We start from the raw sequence: 26,566 nt of genomic DNA, 5'->3' as shown, positions 1-26,566 counted from the left end.
AGACCCTATAATAATAATAACACAATAGACCTTATTCAGAGTAATGCATATTACATTTTTGACAGGAATGAAAGCAAGGCTGTGAGGGATAAAAGTGCAGTGTATTTAAAGGATATTTTATAACAACGTGCCAATTGTTTAGCTGATTATCTTTTTTCCAAAAAATCCATAAAACAATTTTGAAAGTTGTGAGTTGTAAAACTTACATCAAGGATCGATCTTTATAAAATGTATGCAATTGTAATACTGCAAGTGCCATCTCAGCTTTATTTCCATCTGTTTTAAATTCATTGTGGATTTTACTTTATTGTTGACAGTTAAAGTACAAATCTATGAAAAGTAGGTAGCAAAGTTTAGTTTTGGACATGGTGGTTGATGAATGTTACGGTTGAAACTCGGTTGAAAGACGGTTGCATTGGTGACAAAGTGATGTAACATTAATTTCTCCAAATCTGTTCCGATGAAGAAATAAACTCATCTACATCTTGGATGACCTGAGCGTGAGTAAATGTTCAGTGAATTTCATTTTAGGGTGAAATATTCCTTCAGTTGAAAATCACCTTTCTTTTGCTGTCATGAAACATTGTAAAGGTTATGATTTTTTCCCCATGCTATATGTTTTATTTGTCTGTAACTTTAACACTTTTGGCTATCCATAGTGTCTTGTTTCTGGTTTAACCAATTTTTCTGAATTTCAGTCTTTTAGCTTTGTTCACGAGAGTTCTTGTTAGATGTAAAATAGATTTTTTATTTTTTATTTTTTGGTGATTTCTCTTTCCTACGGGTATTTTATTTCTAGACAGTAACAAAACCCCTAAAACACACTCTTACCCATGAACTAAAACTGTCAACGCTAATTAATTAATTAATTTTATAACTGTAACAACAGAAACTTACAAGATTTATAACTGAATGTTCCTTTATAAGCATTATTTCAACTGTAACACACCCCAAAAGTAAGATACAATGAAACATTTTTATTTTATTTTCTCATAAAATGGTAAATATAGCAACAAAAGTGACCACTAATTTAGTCAACACTATTTGCTGCACTGTAAAAAGTGATAAGTTGACTTAACTTTAAAAAATTGAGGAAACCCGTAGCCTTAAAATTAAGTAAATAATAATTTAAAAAAATAAGTGAATTGTCAAGTTCACAACTTTTTAAAAAATGATCATTTTTTTATTTTTATTTTTTTAAATTAAGTCAATTTATCACTTTTTACAGTGTGTGTACTGCAGAAATCCAGGGGTCAGCTGCATAAACTTAGCTTAAGACTGTGTCCTAAGAACTAGTGTGACCAAAAAGCATAACAAAGGGGTGATGAAATTCTCTGATTCAACTTAGACTTATTGCTTGCAAGACATTTTATGCAACCAGCCCCAGATCCTTCATTTACATTTTACATTACAAATTTGATGGGATTTAATAATTTTGCAAAACAATGTTATGTCAAACAAATTACATTTGCCTCATATGCTGATGGGGTCTTTCTCTACTAACTATTTGTATGCTTTCTCTACTGTCTGTCTACTGATCTTCTGGATCAGATTTCTTTCAGGTGAAGTCAGATTCTTCATTTGTGACTAGTAGGCCTATGCAAGATTTTTTTTCTGATAATTGTGATTAGGCCTATAGCTATACTCCTTAAGATTTAGTTGATTATTTCTACTAATAACACCTTTGTGTTTATTCTATTTCAAATACGTTTAATTTGAATATCAAACTCGTTCCAGATTTAGTATGTAGGTTTTAGGCAGTGTGAATGTGATTGCATAACGTGATTGTGCGCTCATCTCCCGTTGGCTGCTCGTGCGCTTCTCAAAGTGAAGGGAAAGAGGGAGGGACGGGGCTCCAGCTCGCGCTTACATACACAACTACTATGTAACAGCCACGTAATATTCATCCACGGGGGTTTACGGGAATAAATAATTATTATAATCGACGGAGTTTTTAAAAAATCAGGTAAGTCCCGTCTTTCTTTCATACTCTGTCGTTATTTTTCTTCTTCAAATCAGTATAATGTAATGGCGCGACGTGCCAAGAACGCATCAGCGCACTGGATTAGTGTTTGTTTACTAAGCTTCTTGCTCCTGCTCCAGTTCACCAGCTCCACTCTTTATGAAGAATGAATCGTGCATATTTATTTGAATACTTCACTTTTGCCCAAGTCTGGCCATTTGTATGTCGAGAATCATTTACTAAAAAAACTGTTTTAACAAAACACAGTCTTTGCTGCAGAATTTCAGCACAGAGCACATCCAGAATGTTTAATTAAGTTCATTATTAATGACACATGTGCGCTGTATGTTACGCAACTGCAAGCTTTTGGGGGCTGCATGTTTTATCAGCGTTTTACTTGACGAATCCTGCCCGGTCCAGCTCAAGTATGAGCTTTAAATCGCTCGACAGGCCCACGTTCCTCAAACATAGATGTTTAAACACAAAAATATATATTTTTTCACATATACGCGCGCACCGCACAGTTTTTACTCGAAAAACCTCTCGAAACACACATTCAGGAACACAGACAAGGAGTTCTGAGCATATATTTTCGTATAGATGTTTTTAAATGGTTTCCCGATAAATGTCTGTAGTTGAGATGGATGAACACGTGTAAGAAGTGCTGAATTAGTTTGTTTTGGATGGTTGTTTTGGTTCGTGTGACTTTAAATGCAGGGATTCCTCCTGCAGCGTGGCTGAACGCACACACCCACTCTGCTTTAGTGCGCTTAAAGTACACAGTGTTCAGGGCTTTTGTGAGGGGCCCCAAGTACTTCACTGGTGACTGAAAACTTCAGATACTTTATGTTTTAGATAAAGCATTCTCGTTGCACGAAATTCATCTGGAATTCAAGTTTTGTTTTTTATCTTTGTGTGTCCTTTAATTTCTTCCTTCATTAAGCTTTTTAAAAATAGTATGTCATATTATATATATATATATATATATATATATATATATGAAGAGTTCATTTGCAAAAACATGATTGAGTTATCTGTTTTTGCAAATAAACTCTTCATATATATATATATATATATATATATATATATATATATAAAATTACAGTTGGTGGTATTGTTTAGGTGACTTCTCCCAAGTGTTCTTGCAAAGTTTAGTTATTCTGCATAAATTAATACATTTATATAAATATTTTGTCATTAATTTATTCATTAATTAATTTATTATTCATTTAAAAATTCATTTTTACGCACACTGCAGATAAAAATTATACCAAAGATTTATCCCAACCTTTAGTGATGCTAAAATTGTTTCTGAATGTGTTTATTTAAAGAATGTTTATTGGTCGCTAAAGTATTTATTTGTTAGTTAATTTATCCAATATTTGACCCTGGACCAGTTTTGCCAAGTCCATGGTTTTCCCATGAAATTGTACTACTTTATCACTGTTGCCACGGGTTGAAGCGACCCCAATAATGTGATATTTAGCCCCTAAAATACGAGTTTTACCAGGGGAACCCCACCAAAAATGTGTATCCCCCCACCCCAATGAGATTTTTACCGGGGACCCCCTTCGAAACACGATTGGCCTTTTTTTGGGCTAGTTTTGAGTAGTAATTGGGTGGGTTTTGTTGTGAAAACCTGGCAACCCTGCCCTGGACCACAAAACCAGTCATAAAAAAGCTGAAAAAATAAGCTTTCCATTGATGTATGGTTTGTTAGGATATGACCATATTTGGCCGAGATACAACTATTTGTAAATCTGGAATCTAAGGGTGAAAAAAAATCTAAATATTGAGAAAATCGCCTTTAAAGTTGTCCAAATTAAGTCCTTAGCAAGCAGTGCATATTACTAATCAAAAATTAAGTTTTGATATATTTACGGTAGGAAATTTACAAAATATCTTCATGGATCATGATCTTAATATCCTAATGATTTTTGGCATAAAGGAAAAATCAATAATTTTGACCCATACAATGTATTTTTGGCTATTGCTACAAATATACCCGTGTAACTTAAGACTGGATTTGTGGTCCAGGGTCACATATTTTAGTGCATGCTGCAGTTAATGTTAAGACAAGTCCATTGGCACATGCACTGATGTAGAATTTCTGCATGACTTGTTTTCATGTTGGCCTACAATGTCACATGTAAATTCCATGTGCAAAGCACCTCCTGTTTTACATGAATGTGGGCGATGTTGTATTTTGTAATTTGTTCTGTACAATACATTTCATAAAAGTTTGCTGCTCTTCTATAGAGAATAAATTAATGTAATACGTTTTTGAAATTTGGAGAGCAACTTTCAAATCTGGTAAATTTGGTACCTTTGAATTAATCGATCGTGTGACTGGCTTGCTAAAGACAGAGTTCATTTGAAGTTGACATAGACTTGTCATCAGTGTCATTAATTAAGCACATAATGACAATCTATAAGTACGTTGTGAAGCTATGTAGCTTCTGTTATGTTTGATATCTTCCAGATAACCAGATTGCACGCTGGTTGTGCAGTTGTAGTTCACAATGAGCATGTTTCTGCAAAGAGCCAATATTCATATCCAGTTGCCCTGCAGGTGTGTACGTGAGTAAGGTGTTCATCTGGTTCTCAGCAAACCCAAACACACAGACACGCACAAAGCTTGCTTTTCTGCCTCACTGGTAATGTTCCCTGACAGAAGGGCCATTGACTAATTCATAAGGCAGCCTTAACTGTTTTTCCTATCAAATATATTCACTGTAGAGGCACAAACATGAACAAACCCACTTTGTTATGTGGCTTACTAACAAACACATTCTTGTATTGACTGGTTCAGACACAAGCTAACATTCAGTCTGTGCTCTAAAAGCATAATTCATTACATATTGACTCATTCTTGTAGCAGAGTGTATGCTTTGTATTGAATGTTTTACGTTTAGTGTCATTTCTCAGTGGGATTTGCACTTTCAAAGGTGGTATGTAGAGACCATGAAGAGACAGATGATACATACAACAAGTAGCCTATGTAATTACACATGTGATCTTTAAGGCAACTATACTGTATAAGCATGAAACAAATGTGCCAAGCCAGAAAAGAGGCCCACAGCACAAACAGCTTTGTTTGTTTTGTGTGTATGTTACATACATCGCTCCTCCTACTTCTATGTTCTTCAACTCCAGGACTCCCTCCATGTTTCTGCAGAGCGACTTGGTATGAAATGTGAGAACTACTAACGTTAATGTGGTTGAGTTGAGCTGGAGGTGTGGCACACCAGAATACCTTAAGCTATCCATGATATTTTTTTTCTATCCACACTGCAATCATTTTCTAGAGCGGCTGTCAGTTCTATCACTCAAGGGCAATTCTAAGCCTTATGTCGCAAGCAGCATTTACCACATTCTTAAAAAGCCACAGTTAAAGCGGTAGATACATTTAAACAGGTATGAAGCACCTTGCTTTGTACTGTCAAAGTCTAAGTTAAAAGTCAAAGTTAGAGGCCATTGTGCCATTTGTGATGAGGAGGTCTACAGTGAACAAAAGATTTCAGAACTTTTTTGGTTTGTGACTCCATATTGAATCTATCTTTGAAAAAAAATGTTTTTCTAAGTTGAAAAGGCCTGTTTGGTTATTTTACATTTTCTGTTTTTCTGTACATTTTTTTAAATGCATATTGTGCCATTCAAACAAAGTGATGTTTCACCATGCTCATCAGGAATGCTACAACTACATTATTTGTCACACTCACCATACAAAGTAATACATTGCTTATTGTAGATTTGTTTAAAGGCCGAGTTCTGTTCTGTTGAGAATTTGGGAAATTGTCTGTTACAATCTTTAATTCTTTCGAGGTCTCACGGTTTCCACAAAAAACATTAAGCAGCACAACTGTTTTAACACTAATAATAAGAAATATTTCTTGGGCACCAAATCAGCATATTAGTATGATTTCTGAACGATTATGTGACACAGAAGACTGGAGTAATGGCTGCTGAAAATTCAGCTTTACCATCACAGAAAAAAAAAAAGAAAGCATTTTAAAATGTATTCAAATAGAAAATTAAATTGAAATGAAAATAAAGTTTTACTGCTTTTTTATTAAATGCAGCCTTGGTGACCGTGTTTTATTTACCAGTAAATGTTGGTCCAAAAGCTATGATACATGGGTTATAAGCAGTCATTATCATTTGGGACTTCCATACAGTAAATTTGCATACATTTTTAGATATTATATGAGGGGTATTTTTTTAAACAAATGTTTTCTTCCATAGGATGGCATTTCCTGTAGATATTCTGACAAATGTGGATCATGAGACCTTAGAGCTAACAGCTGAGGAATATATGTCTCAGCTCCCCTACAGAAACACAGAGTTCTTCAGCCCCTCTGATTCCAAACAGGTAAGGTGAACAAGTATTGTCTGCAAATTTTCCCTCCAAAATGTATATTATATATAATTTTCAGAGAAAAGTTAAAATTGTTCCCTTTAAATAAGTAAATACTTTATTATTCAAAATAAAGAATTAAGGACAAATTATGTTTTCGGAAATATTGGCTTTGTGTGTTTTCCCAAAGAATCCTATTTTTTAACAATGTGTTGAATACATTTGCACAATGTGACATTTTGTTATGACAAACATTTTCACATTTTCAATTATGTTCCCTTGGTGACAGATAGAAATTGGACTCTGCAATGTGAGTTTTGTCCCTCTTTATGGAACAGATACTGAAAAAAAGCTCCTTGCGTTGTTCTCACCTGATGACTTTAACACAGGTAATATAGTCAAAAGTGATGAAAACCAGAACAATGTTTTTGCATGTTGTGATGCTAACACTGTATATTTTAACAGATTTATTACATTATATCTGCAGTTGTAGGTCTATATTTGCTGGATCGGTGGTGGCGGTTTGAAGATGTTCTTAAAACAGCAGAACCCTCAAGAACAGGCCTGATCAAGGTCAGTGTTTTCTATTTTTACGCAAGGCCAGTAATGCTTCAATCAATGACCTAATGTGTCATCATTAATAAATGGGTTTCTTTTGTAAATATGGATAAGTAAATGTTAATAACTAGTGCCATATTTTTCCTAGGTCAGCACCCTTGGGGAAAGGATAGTCCTCTATGTTCTCAACAGAATTGTGTTGAGAAATGAGAAGAGCAGTGAAGATGTTTTCTTTCTTTGTCATTGTGAGCATGAAGCTGCAAAAATACTATGGAAGGATGGAGAGGCCATTGGCTTTTACTCATTCAAACCCAAAGGCAATGACAGTTCCTTCAAAGCCTCATGTAGCCTACAATTTCATACCTTACTTATTGGTTACTTCATATTTTTCTTCACTTACAGATAGCTTATGCAGAAACTTCGTGACCCAATGCTATCAACTTCCTGTAATGGACACAATATTTGTCAGGAAGTGTCACCGGGGCCAGGGTCATGCCATAAAGATACTGGAAGACTTTGTTAGTAGCTTCAGAAATGAGTACATAGGGTTAAAATTTCCTCTTTCAGAAGCTATGTATAAAGGTATAGAAGCAGACTTACAGTCCGGTCAAATGTCACATTTTCTCATATAACAGATATTATTCTTGGTTTCTATGCTTGGCATCTAACTCTTTCTTTACAGTTTGTGAAAAGTACTTCAGTATATATCCAGCAGACAAGGAGTTTCTGTGGGAAGTAGAGAAAATAGGAAGCCCTTTCCAGAGAACTCTAATAGCCAACAGGCTACAGAAGTTGAAGCTAAAGGGTAAGAAAAATATATTTGTATTTTTAGCCTCAGTGATATGGAAATATTGATATTTGTAATTATTTGTGATGATGAATTTAATGAATTAATTGGCATATCATGTAATGAGCCTGTCCTCCAACAAAAAACGACCCTATAGGTCGTTTGTGCAAGCGCCTTATTACAACCTATATTTATGTTTTAAAGTTAAGCGCCCTCTAGCGCGTAAAAATAATGACAGTCTCGTGTTGCGTCTGTCGTCATGAAATGACGTATGACTGTCATTACCAATCAAAATGCGTATTTATTTAAATGCAATGTGTGGACTTTTTACACCGATCTCACAGTAATTCGTACATATTTTACTAGTTGGCTAATTCGTACGAATGACCACACCTAACCCCACCCCTAAACCTACCCCTTACAGAAATCATGCAAAATCATGATTTTTAGTGCACATTTGATGAGAACGTGCGTTCTCTGTGATCAAACCCACGATCGCATGATCGCGTAATTACATATCGTCATATAATGCAATGCTCTACCAACCGAGCTACGCGAAATCCAAAATATAACACAGATAAAAGAGTACAAAACATTCATATGAAAACGACCTGTTGCCGATAGGGGCACAATTGTAGTATACGCTCTGATGGGTCGTATTTCAGGGATTGGGACAAACGACCTATATGGGCGTATTGGTTGAAGGACAGGTTGGGAGGGAGCTAATTAATCTGATTGAAAATTTTAAGGGATTTACAGTCCTAATAATGTGATAATTCTTTAACAGAGAAGGACCAGGTTGTGAGCAAACTGAATTTTGATGAAGATGATGCCGCTGCTCCAATGGAAATTGAGTTCACAAAGATTCAGGAAACCACTGAATATACAGTGGAGATTGTGGTACTCTAATTTCTGTTACTTTTGTATTAATTAAATTTGTTTTGACAGAAAATTTATTCAGTTAACTTTCCTAATTGATTCAAAATCGATTTAGGAAATTCAGACCATTTCAAATACAATACGATTAATAAAGATTTAATTCATAGGATTTTTTTAAATATTTCTCCTAATGTATCATAGGCAAGGAAAAGAAGAAAGGCCTCAGACTATTTATTGTACCAAAAGTGTCTTGAAAGGAAACCCATTACTAACATGAGCATAACAGTGTTTGTGAGTGACCAGAGATGCATATTACTTAGAAAAAAATTTAATCAGTAATTTTAAGTATCATAATCTCACTACTATTTACTTTTAGATTATCTCAAGACTACATGTGTAAATAAGTACAAGAGAAAACAAATATAATTCAACTTCAAATGATTTCTGCATGTAGTTGTGCCCACATAATTAGTTGGCAACTAATTAGTTTTTTAGCATTTTGATACAGTAAATGTCAAGATCGACACATGTTCAAGGTAATGGCTGAATGGTTAAACTCATATTAAATGACAGCTAGTTTAGATAATACATTTATATACAGTAATATTACAAAGTGAATCTTATATCTAACATTGATATTAACTTCTAGGAGGATACCATCATAGACATGACCAAAGGCAAGTATAAATTGTTGGTTGAACAATAATTTGTTCAAAAAAAGTCTCTTCAGCCGAATCTAGCTGATGTTCTTCACTATTTCAGAAATAGATGACATACCTGTCACAAGGCGTGGCAGAGGTAGCAACCTGAAACGAAGAGCTATCAGAGAAAATTCAGAGGAGAGGCTTTCAGAGAACGTAATCAGGTAACATATTATTTGTCAGCAGAATACCACATAACAATATTGATTACTACACTATGTATATAAATAACTATGTCTCACAAAGGGTGGAAGACATTGAGGCAGGAGTTGAAAGTTCAGTCGAGGTGGCAGCCGTGGAAAATCTTAACACTTTTTCTGTAAAAGAATCAGAAATGGTACTCAGGGTATGTATTCAACTGAATAAACATCGTGTTTGCCAATTAATTCAATAACAGCTTGAACATTATTATTATGCACTTTGTTTTCTTAAAATGGCCTATTTTAATTTTCACAGTTTCAGTTCATTAATTAACATCTCTCTTCTCTAATTTGGCAGAGCTCAGTAGACACAGCAACTGCAACTGTGACAAACTTTGCAGAGTTTAGAGGATCACAAAAAGAGGAGACACATGAAATTGAAAAAGACATTGTCACAGCTACATCGGAGGGGAGTCCAGTCACCCACCTCACCACAGCTGGGGAAATAAAGAACCAAAGAGGTAGTAAAGAGGAATGTGAAATGGTTATTAAGGAGTACGCTATAGATATACAAGGAGCCACTATAGGGTCTATTGAACAAAGCCAACTTCAGTCTGTGGTGGACGTAGAAATTGTTAAGATGAGTACAGGAACTGAAGAGGAAAAAAATGAAAATTTAGGAAAGAACAAAGAGGTTGAGGAAGATGAACCTGTGTGTGAGGCAGAGATGGAGGAAATTAAACAAATACCAGATGAACTGAAAGAGGAAAAAACTGCGATTGAGACTGAGGTGGCCGAGCAATCAGAGACTCATGCTAAATCAATAGAAAAAGTACAAGCACACTGGGATGTGGAAATAACAGAAGATGAGGTTATGGCAGAAAGTGAAAAGGACCTAATTGAGGAAAACAGAGATAACAACACAGGCCAAGAGAAAAGTGAACCAAAGTATGAAGACACAATTCTGCAGCAGTCTGTGGAAGTTAAAGACCAGATAGAGATGGAGGCAGATTCTGTGAGAGAGGTCCTTACTACTGAAGAGGTCTTATGTGACCAGCCCAAACAAAATGAGGCTGAAACAGAAGTCTCTGAACCAAACAAAACAATAACAAACAAGGATACACTAATTGAAAAAGCAAGTAAAAATAAATTAGGCCCTGATGAGGCAGATCAGGTCTGCAACAAGAGCAAATTACCTCAAAAGAGAACATCAGGTTTAACTCCTTCAAGGAGGTCCAAAAGACTCAGGCATGAGCCTGCCGAAAAAGATCTTAAAACCACAAAGTCTGCGAAAACAGGCCAACAAAGATCCAAACATCACAGCAAAGTAATGATGCAAGACGAATATATTGAACAATCAACAGATGAACCTGAACACGATGTTTTGAGGTTATGGAAAAGATACAAGAAGCTCAAATTGGAAATAAGGCAGAGGCAGAGTCTGAGGTTGAGGAATACAAAGAAAAGGATGTGCTTACAGTGGAAACTGTATCTACTATGGATGCTGAAATTACACAGGTGGAGGAAACTGTATTTCCTGAAGCTTCTGAATTAGTGGAAAGAGAAGAATCAGATCAAGAAGAAGCACCACTACAGTCATCTGTAGAGCCTCCTGAGATACAGGAATCAAAAACAACACCTGAAGAGGATGAGGAGACAGTGCAGAATAACACTGTGATGTTGACATTGAGTGAAGCCAAAGTTGTGCTTGTAGATCTACATGAACTTTCTCCTAAGGACGCAGGTGATAATCATGGGAGGTCGGTATTCCTGAACAAGAGGAAATTAAACTCACCATGTCATCTGAGCATCAAGCAGCTGAAGAAAATATGAAAAAGAAGAACAAGATAGTACATTAGCTATCAAACCTATGGAAGAACCAGCCTGTACTACTACAACAGATGGATATGATGTAGCAGCTGATGCCAACAGAACTCCAGAACAATCAGCTGCGCACAAAGATCAAGAGTATGAGCCAGAATCAGAAACCACAGAGGTTGTTCTTCTAAGCCAAGTTGAAAAAACAGACTTTGAACAAGAAAAAGAGGATAAGCAAGATTTGTATGAGGCAGACAAGTTTCCCCAACAAGGAAATCAAACTCAAAAGAAAGGCTCTATCGACATCCCAAGTAGATCCACAAGACTTGAAGATCGGCCTGTTGACCCTGGGGTGACAGTTAGATATCTTAGGAGCACTTTGAAACCAGTCAAGATCACCCCTGTTAGGAGATCTACACGTAGCAAAGCAGTGATTCAACAGGTGGAAAGTGTTGAGCCTCACGTTGATGCAAAACTCAGGAGTGATGAAAACCCTGAGAGGGAAAAACTTGTTGCAGAGGATGTAAATCCAGAGGAGAATGCAATGGCAAACACAAATTCTGATGAAACTGCAAGTGTTGAATGTGGAAGTTCTGAACTCCTTAGAGCTGCAGAAATAGATGATAAAGAGAAAGAACATCAGATTACAAAGGTTACTGGGGAAATCCCACTTATAGAAACAGAAGCTGAGGAGGATGTATTAGAAAACAGAGTTGAAGAAATTAAAAAGATGGAGAACAAGGAAGCAAATTTAGCTGGACAAATGGATAGTGACATAGAGATGAGCAGTCTTGCTCAGGAAGTACATGTCCAGGAAGAAGAGGTGCCAGTCAGCACAGAAAGACATCTCAGACGTAGAACAATAAGAGTTCAGACTCCACTGATAAGGAAATCTAGATGTGTACAGAAACACAAAGCTGAAGCAGCTGTTGAACATCAGGAAAGACACACAGTGGTGAGCAAGAATAAAACTGATACAATATTGATGACAAAAGAGAGAGAGGATGAAATGGATCAAGATGTCAACAAGATGGAGAACAAAGAAGAACATTTAGCTGAGCTGGAGCCAGTGGAAGAACCAAACGTGAGTAGAAATGAATATGAAAAAACATCAGCAATAACAGAAGAGACTGTGGATGTATGTATACCAATTATTACAACTGAGGCCAGTTTGGAAAGTCTTGATGAAATGGTAAACACAAATACTGAGGAAACTGCAGTTCCAGAGAGCTCCGAACTATCTTTGGGTGTAGAAATAGATTATCAGGAGAAAGAATTTCAGATTGTTGATGGTCCTGAAGAGAAGGCCTCACTTGTAGAACCTGACAAGGAGGTAGAGAATGTTGATGGTACTCCAGTAATAAAATTACAAAGAGCAACAGTAGTACTTGTGGATTTGAGCAATCTTTCCCAAAATACAGAAGTAGAGGGTGAGGCTTCAGAAGATCTGACACATTTCCAAACGGAGGAAAAACTGGAACTGTATGAAGAGCACAACAAACTCGATAAAGAAGACATGACATTTGAAGAGCAAAAGCCAACTGAAGATTTGGCCACAATGCCAGCTGAGGGCAGCCTGGTCGAAAGCAATAAAATTGAAAACAAACAGAATGAGGATGAAGGGATGAGCAGTCTTGCCCAGGAGAATGCTGTTCAAGAAAATTTAGAAGAGGAAGCACCAGTCAGCACACAGCGGAGTCTTAGACAAAGAACAATAATAGTTCAGTCTCCACCAAGAAGAAAATCTAGACGTATACAAAAACAAGGGGCTGAAGTTTTTGAAGATAAAACTGAAATAGTCCTAATAACAGAAAAGGAAGCTGATGAGGCTGACCAAGGTGTAGAAATAGTTGATAAAGAGAAACCGCCTCAATCATCAATTGTAGATGCTACTGAGAAGGTGATCCCACTCGTAGAAGCAGAACCTGAAGATAATGTAGTAGAAAAAGGAGTTGATGAAATCAACAAGTTGGAGAACAAGGAAACAAATTTAGCTGTGACAAGAGACACAGGTGAGGAGACACCTGAGGTGGGAGAAGAAGCCACTTTAGAGCAACAGCAAAATGAGCCATTGGTTAAAAATGACAAAGAAACAACAGAGACAGAAAAATCCATGGAGACTGTCCCAGTGGTTGGCAAAGAGCAAACATTCATTGTAGGGGGGACCACCATCCAAATAGAGGAGAAAGTATCACAGGTCTCACTGGCAGAAGCAGAACCTGATGAGGAGGGAGAAAAAGTTGAAGAGGAAAAACTGGAACAGGAATATCAACTATGTAATCTGACATCAGTAGAGGAAGAACAGCTAGAACAATTACAAAAAGAGGAAGCTACTGAAAAGACCCCTGAGAAAGACAAAATGGAGGATGAAAACACAGTTGAAGAACAGAATGAACCCGATAAACAAGACGTGACATTTGAGGAGCAAAAACCAACAGAAGATTTGGAAGAACAAAATGACTTAAAAGTATCAGAGATCGTAGAAGTTTATAGGGCTGTAGATGAGAATGTGGAAGAAGCAGTAAATTCTGGAGAGCATCCTGAAAAAACTACAACAATGGCAGATGAAACAAATATAATTCAGCAGGCAGAAAAAGATCACAATATTACTTTAAAAGAAAAGCAAACAGACAGTGACATAGAAATGAGAACTCTTGCTCAGGAGGCACCAGAAACTGACCAGGAAGTCTTAGAAGAGGAGGCATCAGTCAGCACAGAGAGAAGTCTCAGGCGTAGAACAATAAAAATTCAGTCTCCACCTAGAAGAAAATCAAGACGTTTACAAAAACAAGAGGCTGAAGCTTTTGAAGATAAAACTAGAAACTTCCCAATAAGAGGAAAAGTAGCTGATGAAATGCAGGAAACACTTAAGAAATCAACTGTAGAGACTACTGAGGTCATCCCATTTGTAGAAGCAGAACCTGAAGATAATGTAGTTGAAAAAGGAGTTGAAGAAATCAACAAGATGGAGGACAAGGAAACAAATTTAGCTGTGACAAGAGACACAGATGAGGAGACACCTGAGGTGGAAGAAGAAGCCAATTTAGAGCAACAGCAAAATGAGCCATTGGTTAAAAATGACAAAGAAACAACAGAGACGGAAAAATCCATGGAGACTGTCCCAGTGGTTGGCAAAGAGCAAACATTCATTGTAGGGGGGACCACCATCCAAATAGAGAAGAAAGTCTCACAGGTCTCACTTGTAGAAGCAGAACCTGATGAGGAGGGAGAAAAAGATGATGGTACTCCTGTAATACAACTGCAGAAAGCCACAGTAGTACTTGTAGATTTAAACAAGCTTTCCCAAAATACAGAAGGAGAGAGTGACACTCCAGACGTCCGAACACATTCCCAGACAGAGGAAAAACTGGAACAGGAAAAAACAGATAATAGTGAATATCAACTATATAATCTGACATCAGAAGAGGAAGAACAGCAAGAACAACTCCAAAAAGAGGAAGATACTGAAAAGACCCCTGAGAAAGACAAAATGGAGGATGAAAACACAGAACAGAATGATCCCGATAAACAAGACGTGACATTTGAGGAGCAAAAAGCGACAGAAGATTTAGAAGAACAAAATGACTTAAAAGTATCAGAGATCGTAGAAGTTTATAGGGCTGTAGATGAGAATGTGGAAGAAGCAGTAAATTCTGGAGAGCATCCTGAAAAAACTACAACAATGGCAGATGAAACAAATATAATTCAGGAGGCAGAAAAATATCACAATATTACTTTAAAAGAAAAACAAACAAACAGTGACATAGAAATGAGAAGTCTTGCTCAGGAGGCACCAGAAACTGACCAGGAAGTCTTAGAAGAGGAGGCATCAGTCAGCACAGAGAGAAGTCTCAGGCGTAGAACAGTAAAAATTCAGTCTCCACCAATAAAGAAATCTAGACGAGTAAAAAGACAAGAGGCTGAAGTTTTTGAAGATAAAACTGGAACAGTCCAACTAACAGGAAAAGGAGATGAAGAAGTGCATAAAGAAGGAGCAGAAATAGATAAAGAAGAAACACTTCAAAAAACAACTGTAGAAGCTACTGAGAACATTGTCTCACTTATAGAAGGAGAACCTGATGAGAATGTAATAGAAAAGGGAACTGAAGAAATTAACAACATGGAGAACAAGGAAACTAATTTAGGGAATGAGGCAACTCCTGAGATGGAAAGAGACAAAGTCAATTTAGAGCAACAGGAAAATGAGCTATCTATTGAAAATGAAAAAGAAACAGCTGAAACAGAAAAACCCATGGGGATGGATGAAGTTTCAGTGGTTATCAAGGAGCAAACATACAGTTTAGAGGAGACCACCATTCAAGCAGAAGAAGAGATCTTGCAGATAGACAGCTCTGAAACCAATGAAAATAAAAATGAAAGGACCACAAGGAGAAGTCTAAGCATCAGTTCACAATCAGTCACATCTACACAGAAGACCAGAAAATCTGCACATCTCCACAAAGCAGAGTTGGAACCAGTAAAAGAAGCAAAGATGAGTAGAAATGAAGAAACTTCTTCAATGACAACCAAAACGGTAAATGTCTCTGTACCGGTCACCATTGAGACCAATGTGGAAAATCTTGATGAAGATGAAGATGTGAGTAAAAGGGTGGAAACTACTTCGGATGAGCAAGACATAGACATATCAAATGATAAGGGAAGAGTGGATGAAGCTTTGCCTGAAATATCTACAGATGTTGAAGAAGATGAAACTATGACCTTAATTAAAATAACTGAAAATGAAATTTTGAGGGAAATGGATAAAACACAAAAAGATGTAGAGGGGGGAGTTCAGGAAGAAGAAAAAGCAGTGCCTTCACAGGAAAACACAGAGCAGGAACAAGAAGAAGCAGTGTCACTGGGTGAAAATGTGGGGGGAACCAATCTGACAAATGAATTTAAGACAACAGCTGTGGAGGAGAAGGTTGCTTTAGAAAACTCAGAGCAAGAAGCAGCTTTCATTACAAGAAGTCTCAGATACCGAACAGTAACAGTCCAGTCTACACCAAGAAGTAAATCAAAACGCCTCCACAGACAAGAGCTGGAGTCAGAAAGAGAAACTGATTATTTAAATATCCTTATAGGGAAGGAGAATGAAGCATTAATTGCTGAAGACAGCACTGCTGAATTTGAAAATTTGGAGACAAAAGAGGGAGAGGGCGTAATTCAGACAATTACAGATGAAAAGTCAGAAAAATCAGAGACAAAAGATGATACTAAGGAGGTAGGTAATGAAATTCTGTTTGAAATCGTGGAAAGTAACAGTGGCAGCCAGGTAAATACTGAACAGAACAAATCTCAAGAAGAAAATCTTGAGAGAGAAGATATGCCGGTGCCTAATGAACAGGAGGAAGCAAAATCACTCCAAGAAAGAGAAAATGAGGGAGCCACAGAAGGTGTGCAAGGAAGTACTGCTGATTTGGAGGAAACAGCAGTGGAAAGGAGATCCCTGAGAAAAAGAATGACTGTTGTAACAGTTGCGCCAAGAAAATCCAAACGTCTTTGTAAACAAGAGCATGAGGACGATAGTGAGCAAGTCAAGGAGGCAGTTATGGGACAAACTGACTCAGTAGAAATGACATTTACAGAAGACAGTGTAGAGCTGAGGTCAGATGTAACTGCAGCAGTTTTTGAGGGCAGTAATTTGAGTGAAGAAATACTACAGAAAATCCAGAAAAATGCGCAAGGGGCTAAATCAGATGGAGACTGTAATGTACATAAAGACACAGAGCCAGATGCAGGTGAATCTCAAGACGAGCAAAAACAGAGTAGATTAAATAAAACCCAGGCAGATGAGGACCAAGAAGAGGTTATGACAGATGAAATAGTAGAGGAGGTGATAGAGCAACATGTAGATCTTGAGTCCAACACAAATGAGGGCTTCACGTTAGCTTTGGAGGTCCAGAAAACTTCTGATCAAGAAGAAAACAATGCAGACGAGGAGAGCAGAGTGGTGATGGAGGCTCCAAAAGAGATATTCACATCTGCAGAAAAATATGAGAAAGGTGAAGAAAATATCTCTGACGACGATGAGAAAGGTCTTGCCATTGGAAAGCATGTTGTAGCTCTGAGTAGCTCAATTACTGCGTCAACCGGACGAAAATCAATGAGGCTGCAAATGCATGAATCCAAAACTAAGGAAGATGAATCAAATTCTGAATCAGAAGTAGATCAAACAACGAAACAGAGACATCAGAGGAAAAGAAGAGCCATTACTGACTCAACATCAGCACGCAGATCAAAACGCCATGTTAGGGCAAGAATTGTTTAGCAGATTAGTGATTTGTGGCTCTTGATTTAGTACAAGCCTCCTATGCATTGCTTAAAGAACCAACCGATTATATACATAATGTGAAATTTTCTATTACATTTTCATATGCAAAATCATGCAAACTATATTTGATATTTTTTTTTCTGAAATATTTGGGATTTTATAAAACAGATGTTTCTTGAATTAAGATTTACTGAAATAAGCATGTTCAGTGTAACATTTAGTTGATAAATGTCTAGCTATAATATCTTTAGTTTAGACACTTTTAAAAAATTCTATATTATGCATTGCAAATTCATTATAGAGGTAGTTTTTAATGTATAGCACTATTTTTATATTCAATTAAATGAAAATGCAACAGTCCACTGCATTCAGTTTGGTTCTGGATTGGATGCTAAATTTATCTAATTTGTACACAGGTGCTCACACAGCATAGGTGTTTTGTGTGAAACATTTTTCCAATGTGCATTATGTGCTTCTGTTACATACCGTATACCTTTCAAATGTGAGTTTGTGACACATTTTGTGATTGCATTTTTTCCAAATTATAGAGTGTCTGCCACAACTGCCCTTGTTTTTATTGCCAAGAAAATTCTTTCTATGAATTATATTAAGTCTTCTTTGAATCTCACAGCAATGTATTTTGCAACTGCAACCTTTTTAGCATTATTTTAATATCTTTTAAGTAGCAATATTGTTTGTGAATGTGTAATGCTTATGGGTTTGTTGTTTATTTTACACTCCATTCTGTTAGCAGAGCAGTTCATGTAGCTTCACGTTTCATCAATGTTGAAATGCAAGAAAATAATTACTTTTTTTTTCTTTTCTTGTGAAAATATTTCCCTGAACTGTGATTTGTCAGTAAATGTTTAAATAAAGTCATGAATTATCAAGGTCATTTGAACTTATTTGTGTCAGTTGTATGTTGGGATAGGCTTCAGCATCCCCATGACTCCTACAGCACATAAAACAAGTGATTTGAAAAAAGAATGGATCAATGGATGTAACAGTTGATTCACACACTTACAGTATTTGTTTGATTTATTTTTATTTTTTCTCACAACCATCACTCATAACATAATAACTGTAAATGCATAAATAATAATAAAAGTGATAAACAAATGATGCAAGAACGTCTTAATTTATTTTTAAACATTTTCAATTACTTTGATCACATTCATTTTTAGTGGATGTATTTAGTCAGTTCTCCATTTTGTATCTTATCTCTTGTTGCAAAAATATTTCTATAATAGATAACCTAGTTTATTATTTTTTCGATTTGCATCTAAGTGCAGGAATGTTTGAACTTTTATTTTGAAATGTGGGCAGTACTGCCCGGAAACACTAGAGCACATAGGCTACTACACACCTGTGGTTTATTTACAAATTTGAGTGTTTTCACGGTGAAGACTAAACCTGTCGCTTATGCCAGAGACACAGCTGTATATATATATATATATATATATTTTATAATAAAGTCCAGGTTTAGCGAAGGTCGGTATTCATTACATTTTGCGGAAAGGCACAGCACATGTAGTCGCGAAAGCTGCAGTGTTGACCAATGATTGCGAAACTCTTTCGAAAATTCACGAGTAAATCTAACTGGATCAAGGTAAATAAACTACATGCATTTACATAATAAGCAAATGCTTTTGCATGCCGGATCCTGCGCGTTTGTGTATAATAATGGTATGTTTTACCATAATGGATGGATGTACAGTTAGTCAGGCATCATGCGGTGTGTGAAACTGCCCATCAGTGTGACAGTGGAGGTCAATCTGCTGCTGGTGGCAGTGACAGTTTCAGCGCTCGTGACCAGACTGTATGGCATTCACTTTCCTAAAGCTGTTGTGTAAGTCTTCGTTTAATTGTTATTTTTACATATTGTCATTCTTTTAATTTTGTGTATTAAAAGAAATTCACATATGGATATATCGTGTTTCCATGCTGCCACAGGTTTGATGAAGTCTATTACGGACAGTTCCTGTCTCTGTACATGAAGCAAGTATTTTTCATTGATGAGAGTGGTCCACCTTTTGGCCACATGATACTAGCTTTAGGAGGTGAGAAGATTTTTGATACTTTATAAATTATGTTCATGAAGTAACCCACTTTGTGTATATTTATTTACTAATGCATATTATTTATCTTTGCAGCGTATTTAGGAGGATTTGATGGCAACTTTGTTTGGAACAGGATTGGAGCAGGTGAGCAGACCTCTCTTACAGGTTTATGTTGGGTTGACAAAGCCAAATAACTCTTCATATACAGACCTTCCAGTTTTTACTGTCTGTAAGCCAATTTTAACTTCTTCTAGAGGAGTTACAGTATGTTAAACTATTTTAGGGCCACTTGGTAGATGGTAGAGAGTCAGAGCACAGACCCCCTGTTAGATATTGTGTTGCAAGTCCAATACATTGCACATAGTACTGTATACTTTGCTATGATGCTTTCGTTTCAAAGTCATTAATATAATCATTATTAATGCACAATGGATTTTTATTTTGAGATGAGCAGTGAAACATGACTTGAATTTTAAATTCATATTTTCACACTTTTTTTAACACACACACTATTGAGATCACACAGTAAATAGCGAATCCCATGTTCTAGACCAGTGCAAAGACATTTGCACCACCTGCTGTCAAACCGATGAAGATGTTTTCTTGATTTGCTGGTGCTTTTTCTATTTGCATGTGTTTTCTGAAGTTGCAGCGCGTTGAGCTCTCTCGGCCACCGTAGAAATGACTGATTTGCAATATCCTAGCAACCACCTAGCAAAGTTTACATTGCATTAAGCCACATGACACGCTAAGACTTCTATAACCTTAAAACCTGTTGTGAATGTTCAGGCAAGGCTTTGTCAAGACAACATTTGATTCCTTTTATTTTACATGACACAGGCATTAGTAATTGCTTTACTCTTATTTATCTGGGTCCATTGTAGAATACACCAGTAATGTTCCTGTTTGGAGCCTTCGGGTAATACCGGCCCTTGCTGGCTCTTTTTGTATACCTCTTGCTTATCTTCTGGTGGTGGAGCTCGGATATTCCCATTCCTCAGCACTGGGGGCCTGTGTGCTCCTCCTCATGGGTAAGTGCTTAGAATATAATTTTCAAGTTATTGCCTAATGATGGTTTTTCCTGCCTGTTTCTGTAAGTTAAATAGTTTTGTTTCATTTTTACAGAAAACTCCTTGATTGTGCAATCACGCTTTATGCTGCTGGAGTCTGTTCTAATCTTTTTCCTGCTGTTAGCTGTACTGTCTTACCTCCGCTTCCACAAAGCACACAAGTAAGAATTGTTGATAACTGTTTTGTCAGTCTCAGATCTGGATTGATCTTGGATAAAAGCGTCTGCTAAGTGACTAAATGTAAATGAATGGTCTTGTCAGCCTTCTGTGTCTGTAATGCTATTTGCCCCAATTTCATGGTAATATATGTGTCATGTGCTTTCTCTTCTTTCAGTTCATCTTTTAGGTGGTTTTGGCTTGTGACCTGTGGGGTCAGCTGTGCATGTGGAATTGGGTATGTACAGCCATAGTTTTTTTGAACATACTTTTTTACTTTGTGAAGCACCACTGACGTTTTCTTCAGAAAGTGCAAAAATCTAGTTTAACTTGCTCTGCAAATGAAATTTAAGTTTGGCTTGTTTTTCAGGGTAAAGTACATGGGTATGTTCACATACTTTTTACTGCTAGGCCTGGCAGCTGTACACACCTGGCACGTTATTGGAGATCGAACCTTAAGCCATGTGAGTTTTAGTTACCAAACATTGTTGGGTTTACAGCACTATGATTTTGCACATTTTGAGTTTGTGATCTGTGTGAAAAGGGCAAAGTAGTGGTGCAGATTTTGGTTCGCTTCCTGGCTCTTGTGGTGTTACCCGTCATCATGTACCTTGGATATTTCTACATCCATCTTACCATGTTGTATCGCAGTGGACCACATGACCAGATGATGAGCAGTGCTTTTCAAGCAAGTCTGGAGGTACAGATCAGTTTCTTGGAAATTCAAAAGATTATGCTCGGTGAGAGTCTCTTATGTTTAATGCCCACCAAGACAGCATTTATTTGATCAAAGCACAGTAAAACAGCAATATTGTGAAATAATATTACAATTTAAACTATTTTTTTAATTTAAAATTTTAAGCTGTTTTAATTTTAAATATTTCAAATTGTCATTTATTCTTTTGATGCCCAAGCTGAATTTTCAGCAGCCGTTACTTCACATGATCTTTCAGAAATCATTCCTAAACATTTCTTATCATCAATACTGAAAACAGCTGTGCTGCTTAATATTTATGTGGAAACTGTTATATATTTTTTTTCAGGATTATTTGGTAAATAGATTGATAAAACTGCATTTATTTGAAATAGATTTTTGTTATATGTTTCACTCTCACTTTTGAAAAATTTCCTTGCTGAATAAATTATGATTTCTTTAAAAAGAATAGAAATTACTTACACCGAACTTTTGAATGGTAATGTGCATAATGTATTTAAACCAATTTGGTTTTATCCATAGTGTAATCGTCACCTATCTGAGTGGTCAACATCTCCTTTATTTCTCCCTTTTCTCCTATAAAGGGCGGTTTAGCGCGGATCACTCAGGGGCAGCCCTTGGATGTTGCATTCGGCTCACAGGTCACTCTCCGCACTGTGTCCAGTAAACCTGTTCCATGTTGGCTTCACTCCCACAAGGCTAACTATCCAGTCAGGTGAGACATCAGGACTCTTTCACAAAGCCGTAGGTTCAAGGTGGCATAATCCTTAACGACCACATCTTCATGCTGATTTTTACTAATTATCTATGCTTAAAGGTATGAAAATGGCCGTGGTAGCTCCCACCAGCAGCAGGTGACTTGCTATCCTTTTAAAGATGTCAACAACTGGTGGATTATTAAAGACCCTGGGCGGTATGTTGATTTAAAAGAATAGTTCACCCAAAAATAAAATAAATGCTGAACATTCACTGACTCTAAGATGTAGATGAGTCTGAGAAATTTAGAAGTGTACGGGTGCCGACATAATCAGAGTTCAGCAGCTGATAAAAACAATATAGTAATCCACATGATCCCAGTCCATCAATTAACATCTTTAGACGTGAAAAGCTGCGTGTTTTTTATTTTTATTTTAACTTTTAACTGTCGCATCTAGCCGAAGTAACAGTCCATAATCCATAATAATGCTTCCTCCAGTGAAAATGTCCGTCCCATCACATCAAAATCCACTGGCATATTGATTTAATCTTGACTTTTTCATTATTTTAGCCAGAAACAATGGTTGAGTTACGAAGTGTCTAATGAATTTATTACAAAGATGCAGCTTTTTGTATTAATTGATGAACTGGAGTTGGACTGAATTTCTTAAAAATTATTATGTTTTATCAGCTGTTTGGACTGTCATTCTGACGGCACCCATTCACTGCAGAGGGTCACGTGATGTGATGCTAAATTTCTCCAGATCTGTTCCCAAGAAGAAACAATCTCATCTACATTTTGGTTGGCCTGAGGTTGAGTAAATATTCAGCTAATTAAAATTTTTGGGTGAACTATCCCTTTAATATATATATATATATATATATATATATATATATATATATATATATATATATATATATATATATATATATATATATATATATATATATATATATATATATATAGCATTACTAAAAATAATTTAGTAAAATTCATATGACCCATATGTGGGCTGCAGCTAAATATTTTACATGAATTGTAATTTTAAACCCCAGGCACAGTCTCGTGGTCAGCAGCCCACCCAGACCTGTCAGGCATGGCGATATTATTCAGCTGCTGCATGGAATGACCTCTCGCTACCTGAACACGTAATATATTTCCACCATCATTGGATTTGTTAAAGTTACATTTTTATTTTAAATGGTTACATTTAATATCAATTCAAATACATTTTGTCAAATTATTTTGATATTTCATTATCAGTTAATAATTATAATAATAATGTTTATAATATTTTTTGTAATCTGTTTAAGATTACAATAACCTGTCTATGCTTTGTTTTCAAGACATGATGTTGCAGCCCCCATGAGTCCTCACTCACAAGAAGTGTCTGGCTACATAGACTTTAATGTGTCTATGCCAGCTCAGAATCTATGGAGAGTGGTAAGATCTGAGACCCATAAGTCTATAATACACGTTCACATTTACTCAAAATTAGTTTTTTGATCCATTATTTTCATTGCACTGTAGGACATAGTGAACGGGGAGTCTGATAGAGAGATCTGGAAGACAATTTTATCAGAGGTGCGACTAGTCCATGTGAACACTTCAGCTGTTTTAAAGGTTTGTGTATTAGTACAGTTTTTACAGAAAAAAGGTATACAATTATGTGTGTGTACAGGTAAATCAATAGTGATTGTTGTGTTGTATCAATATTGACTCACCTTCATGTTGTTCCAGACCTGTGTGACTTTCTGTCTTCCGTGGAACCTAAAAGATACTGTTTTGAAGAATGTTGGGAACCAAACAACATTGGAGCCATTTCCCAAAACATCTTCTTTTGTGTTCCACAGAAGAAAGAAAGTCATACAGCTTTAGAGCAAAATGAGGGTGATGACAGAATATGCATTTTTGGGTGGAGTATCTCTTTAAAAGTGTTATTTATACCTGTTCTGCAGCTCAGTGGAGCATCTCTGCCGGAGTGGGGTTTCAAACAGCTGGAAGTGGTTGGGGATAAGATTTATAAAGGCTACCAGCAGAGCGGCATGTGGAACGTGGAGGAGCATCGCTATGGCAGAAGTATGAGAATTAACATCTGTATATGTTTTCATATTGTTTTCGTGTTCTTCCTTGATTAAACTCACGTCTATACAGGTCAGGAACAGAAGGAAAGGGAGTTGGAGTTGAAATCACCTACCCACAGCGACATCAAGAGAAACCTCACTTTTATGGCCAAATTTCTTGAGCTGCAGGTGAATATTAAATATGAATAATGGTCCTGATGTCAATCATCAGAAAAGCCATTTAGAGCTGGTGTTGTATTTTTGAGTAACAGTGGAAGATGCTGACAGTAAAGAATGAAGAGTCTGAGCACAAATATAGTTCATCACCTCTTGATTGGATCACAATGGACACCAACATTGCATACTGGCTTCATCCTTCAAGCAATGTATGTCAACATCATTCTGTTGGTTTTTCTTTTATGTCTTTGTGTTTGACAGAATGATAATGGGGCTAATTTAATCTTTTCTATTTTTAATACAGGCACAAATTCAGCTGATTGGGAATATTGTTAATTGGACCATTGCAAACCTTTCACTGGTTGTTTACTGTCTTATGTTTCTAACCTACTTACTAAGACGACGGAGGAAAGTTGAAGACATTCCTCAAGGTTTGTGCCTGGAAGTACTGCCATATGATTTGATGCATCATTCATGTTCGTCGCACAGACAGTGAGGGACACGTTGCACAAAGAAGTTCAATATTGGGGATGGAGTTTATTCTCTGACATTAACTGTGAACAATAATAATAGAGATGTTTGCTTCACCATCACCTTTCATCAACTGTTCTTTTCCTGCTTTTTCTTCTCTCTTAGACTCTTGGGAGCAGCTGGTTTTGGCTGGTGTCATTTGTTTTGGAGGCTGGGCAGTGAATTACCTGCCGTTCTTCCTAATGGAGAAGACTCTGTTTCTGTATCACTATCTTCCAGCACTCACCTTCAAGATCTTGCAGATACCTGTAGTCATAGAGCACCTGTACATCCATGTATTGAGGTAAGAGTTCTAATGTCTGTCTGAAAATCATCAGCGTGTTTGTGGTTGGTAAGATTTTTAATGTTTTAGAAAGAAGTGTCTTATGCTCAGCAATCATATAAACAGTGCAAACAGTAATAATGTGAATATTATTACAATTTACAATAACTGTTTTGTATTTGAATATATTGTTCAGCAGTCATTACTCCAGTCTTAGTCACACGATCCTTCAGAAATTATTCTAATATGCTGATTTGCTGCTCAATAAACATTTCTCATCATCATTGTTGAAAACAGTTGTGCTGTCTAATATTTTTGAGCAAACAATGATACTTATTATTATTTTTTTCTAGGATTAGAAAGTTTAAAAAACAGCATTCGTCTAAAATAGAAATCTTATGTCATTATGAATATTTTTGGTTAATTTAATGCATCCTTGCTGAATAAAAGTATTGATTTGTTTAAAAAAAATGTTACTAACTCAAGACTTTTGAATCATGGTGTATGTGAATGAAACCTGTATCTTTATCATTTGTGTCACACCAGTGTAAATCACATGTCTATGCTGATATCTGTATGTCATGCTTCTTCTCAGATCCCCAGCTCAAAAGAAAGCATTTGCTGGTGCTATTCTGGCAGTCCTTTGTTCAGTATACGTGTCCTACCACAACCTGAGTCCCCTGACCTACGGCCAGCCAGCATTATCGTCAGACGAGCTTGCTGCACTGCGCTGGAGAGAGAGTTGGGATATTCTCCTAAGAAAACGCTGAAATCCATTAAGAATGGGAGCTTCAGTAAGCCCACGATGATGTGAGCTGGTAGCTGGTAGTGCTGCTGGCTCTCCAGAGATCTGTGAAATACGGTTTCTAGGGTCTAGAGTACCCAAACTTAAAAATGTGAAAAAGACCTCTTTAATGAGAACTCATGCTGCTCTAGAACCAGAACTCTAAACCAAATGGACTGTAAAGCACTATTTAGTGCTTAATTTATTATGCTCTTATGTTTACATATTATTCTGTTTTTATGCCAATTTTATTGTATTGTTTTAGGGACTTGTAAAACTAATAAGATGGGTTGCATTTATTAGAATTTGCTTTTATTTAATCCTTGCACAACACTAACCAATTAAACTTGAAAATATGGAATAAACGGTTTTTTATATCATCAAACTTTGTATTAGCCTATTCACAGCAGTCATTATTTTAATCCTTTCATTAATCCAACAACATGGAACAGATTAGCGTGTAAATGTTGAGTTAGCACAGTTGAAAGACAAGTCCATGTAGTGTAGTGTAGTGCAGTGCCCCTTCTCTTTGAGGGCGTTTAATGCCTCGGCTTAGATTGTCAGTGTTCATAAA

The 26,566-nt window shown here is 36.5% G+C and overlaps 2 protein-coding genes across 2 annotated transcripts; both read left to right on the top strand.

Annotated features, from left to right (window-relative positions):
- Positions 1 to 1,861: 1,861 nt before the first annotated feature.
- LOC131541229 (trichohyalin-like) lies at positions 1,862 to 18,552 on the top strand. The gene is made up of 10 exons (XM_058776842.1): positions 1,862 to 1,966; positions 4,446 to 4,535; positions 6,209 to 6,335; positions 6,610 to 6,709; positions 6,808 to 6,893; positions 7,027 to 7,195; positions 7,281 to 7,460; positions 7,561 to 7,683; positions 8,453 to 8,562; positions 11,835 to 18,552. Exons 2-10 carry the CDS (start codon positions 4,486 to 4,488, stop codon positions 17,472 to 17,474), a joined length of 6,585 nt encoding a protein of 2,194 aa, XP_058632825.1. The 5' UTR covers positions 1,862 to 1,966; positions 4,446 to 4,485; the 3' UTR covers positions 17,475 to 18,552.
- Positions 18,553 to 18,827: 275 nt separating this feature from the next.
- pomt1 (protein-O-mannosyltransferase 1) lies at positions 18,828 to 26,549 on the top strand. Its single transcript, XM_058777034.1, has 20 exons — positions 18,828 to 19,086; positions 19,195 to 19,326; positions 19,431 to 19,537; positions 19,631 to 19,681; positions 20,422 to 20,568; positions 20,663 to 20,768; positions 20,942 to 21,001; positions 21,134 to 21,227; positions 21,308 to 21,463; positions 22,063 to 22,193; positions 22,296 to 22,391; positions 23,231 to 23,323; positions 23,522 to 23,618; positions 23,706 to 23,798; positions 24,134 to 24,254; positions 24,330 to 24,427; positions 24,511 to 24,624; positions 24,720 to 24,846; positions 25,052 to 25,229; positions 25,804 to 26,549. The coding sequence occupies exons 2-20, from the start codon at positions 19,208 to 19,210 to the stop codon at positions 25,976 to 25,978; spliced, it is 2,163 nt and encodes a 720-aa protein (XP_058633017.1). The 5' UTR covers positions 18,828 to 19,086; positions 19,195 to 19,207; the 3' UTR covers positions 25,979 to 26,549.
- Positions 26,550 to 26,566: the final 17 nt, after the last annotated feature.

The sequence above is a fragment of the Onychostoma macrolepis genome, chromosome 05 (assembly GCF_012432095.1).
Source record: "Onychostoma macrolepis isolate SWU-2019 chromosome 05, ASM1243209v1, whole genome shotgun sequence".
Classification (NCBI taxonomy): Eukaryota; Metazoa; Chordata; class Actinopteri; order Cypriniformes; family Cyprinidae; genus Onychostoma; species Onychostoma macrolepis.
The sequence above is the reverse complement of the archived record's forward strand: the minus strand, read 5'-3'. Positions and strand labels throughout refer to the sequence as shown.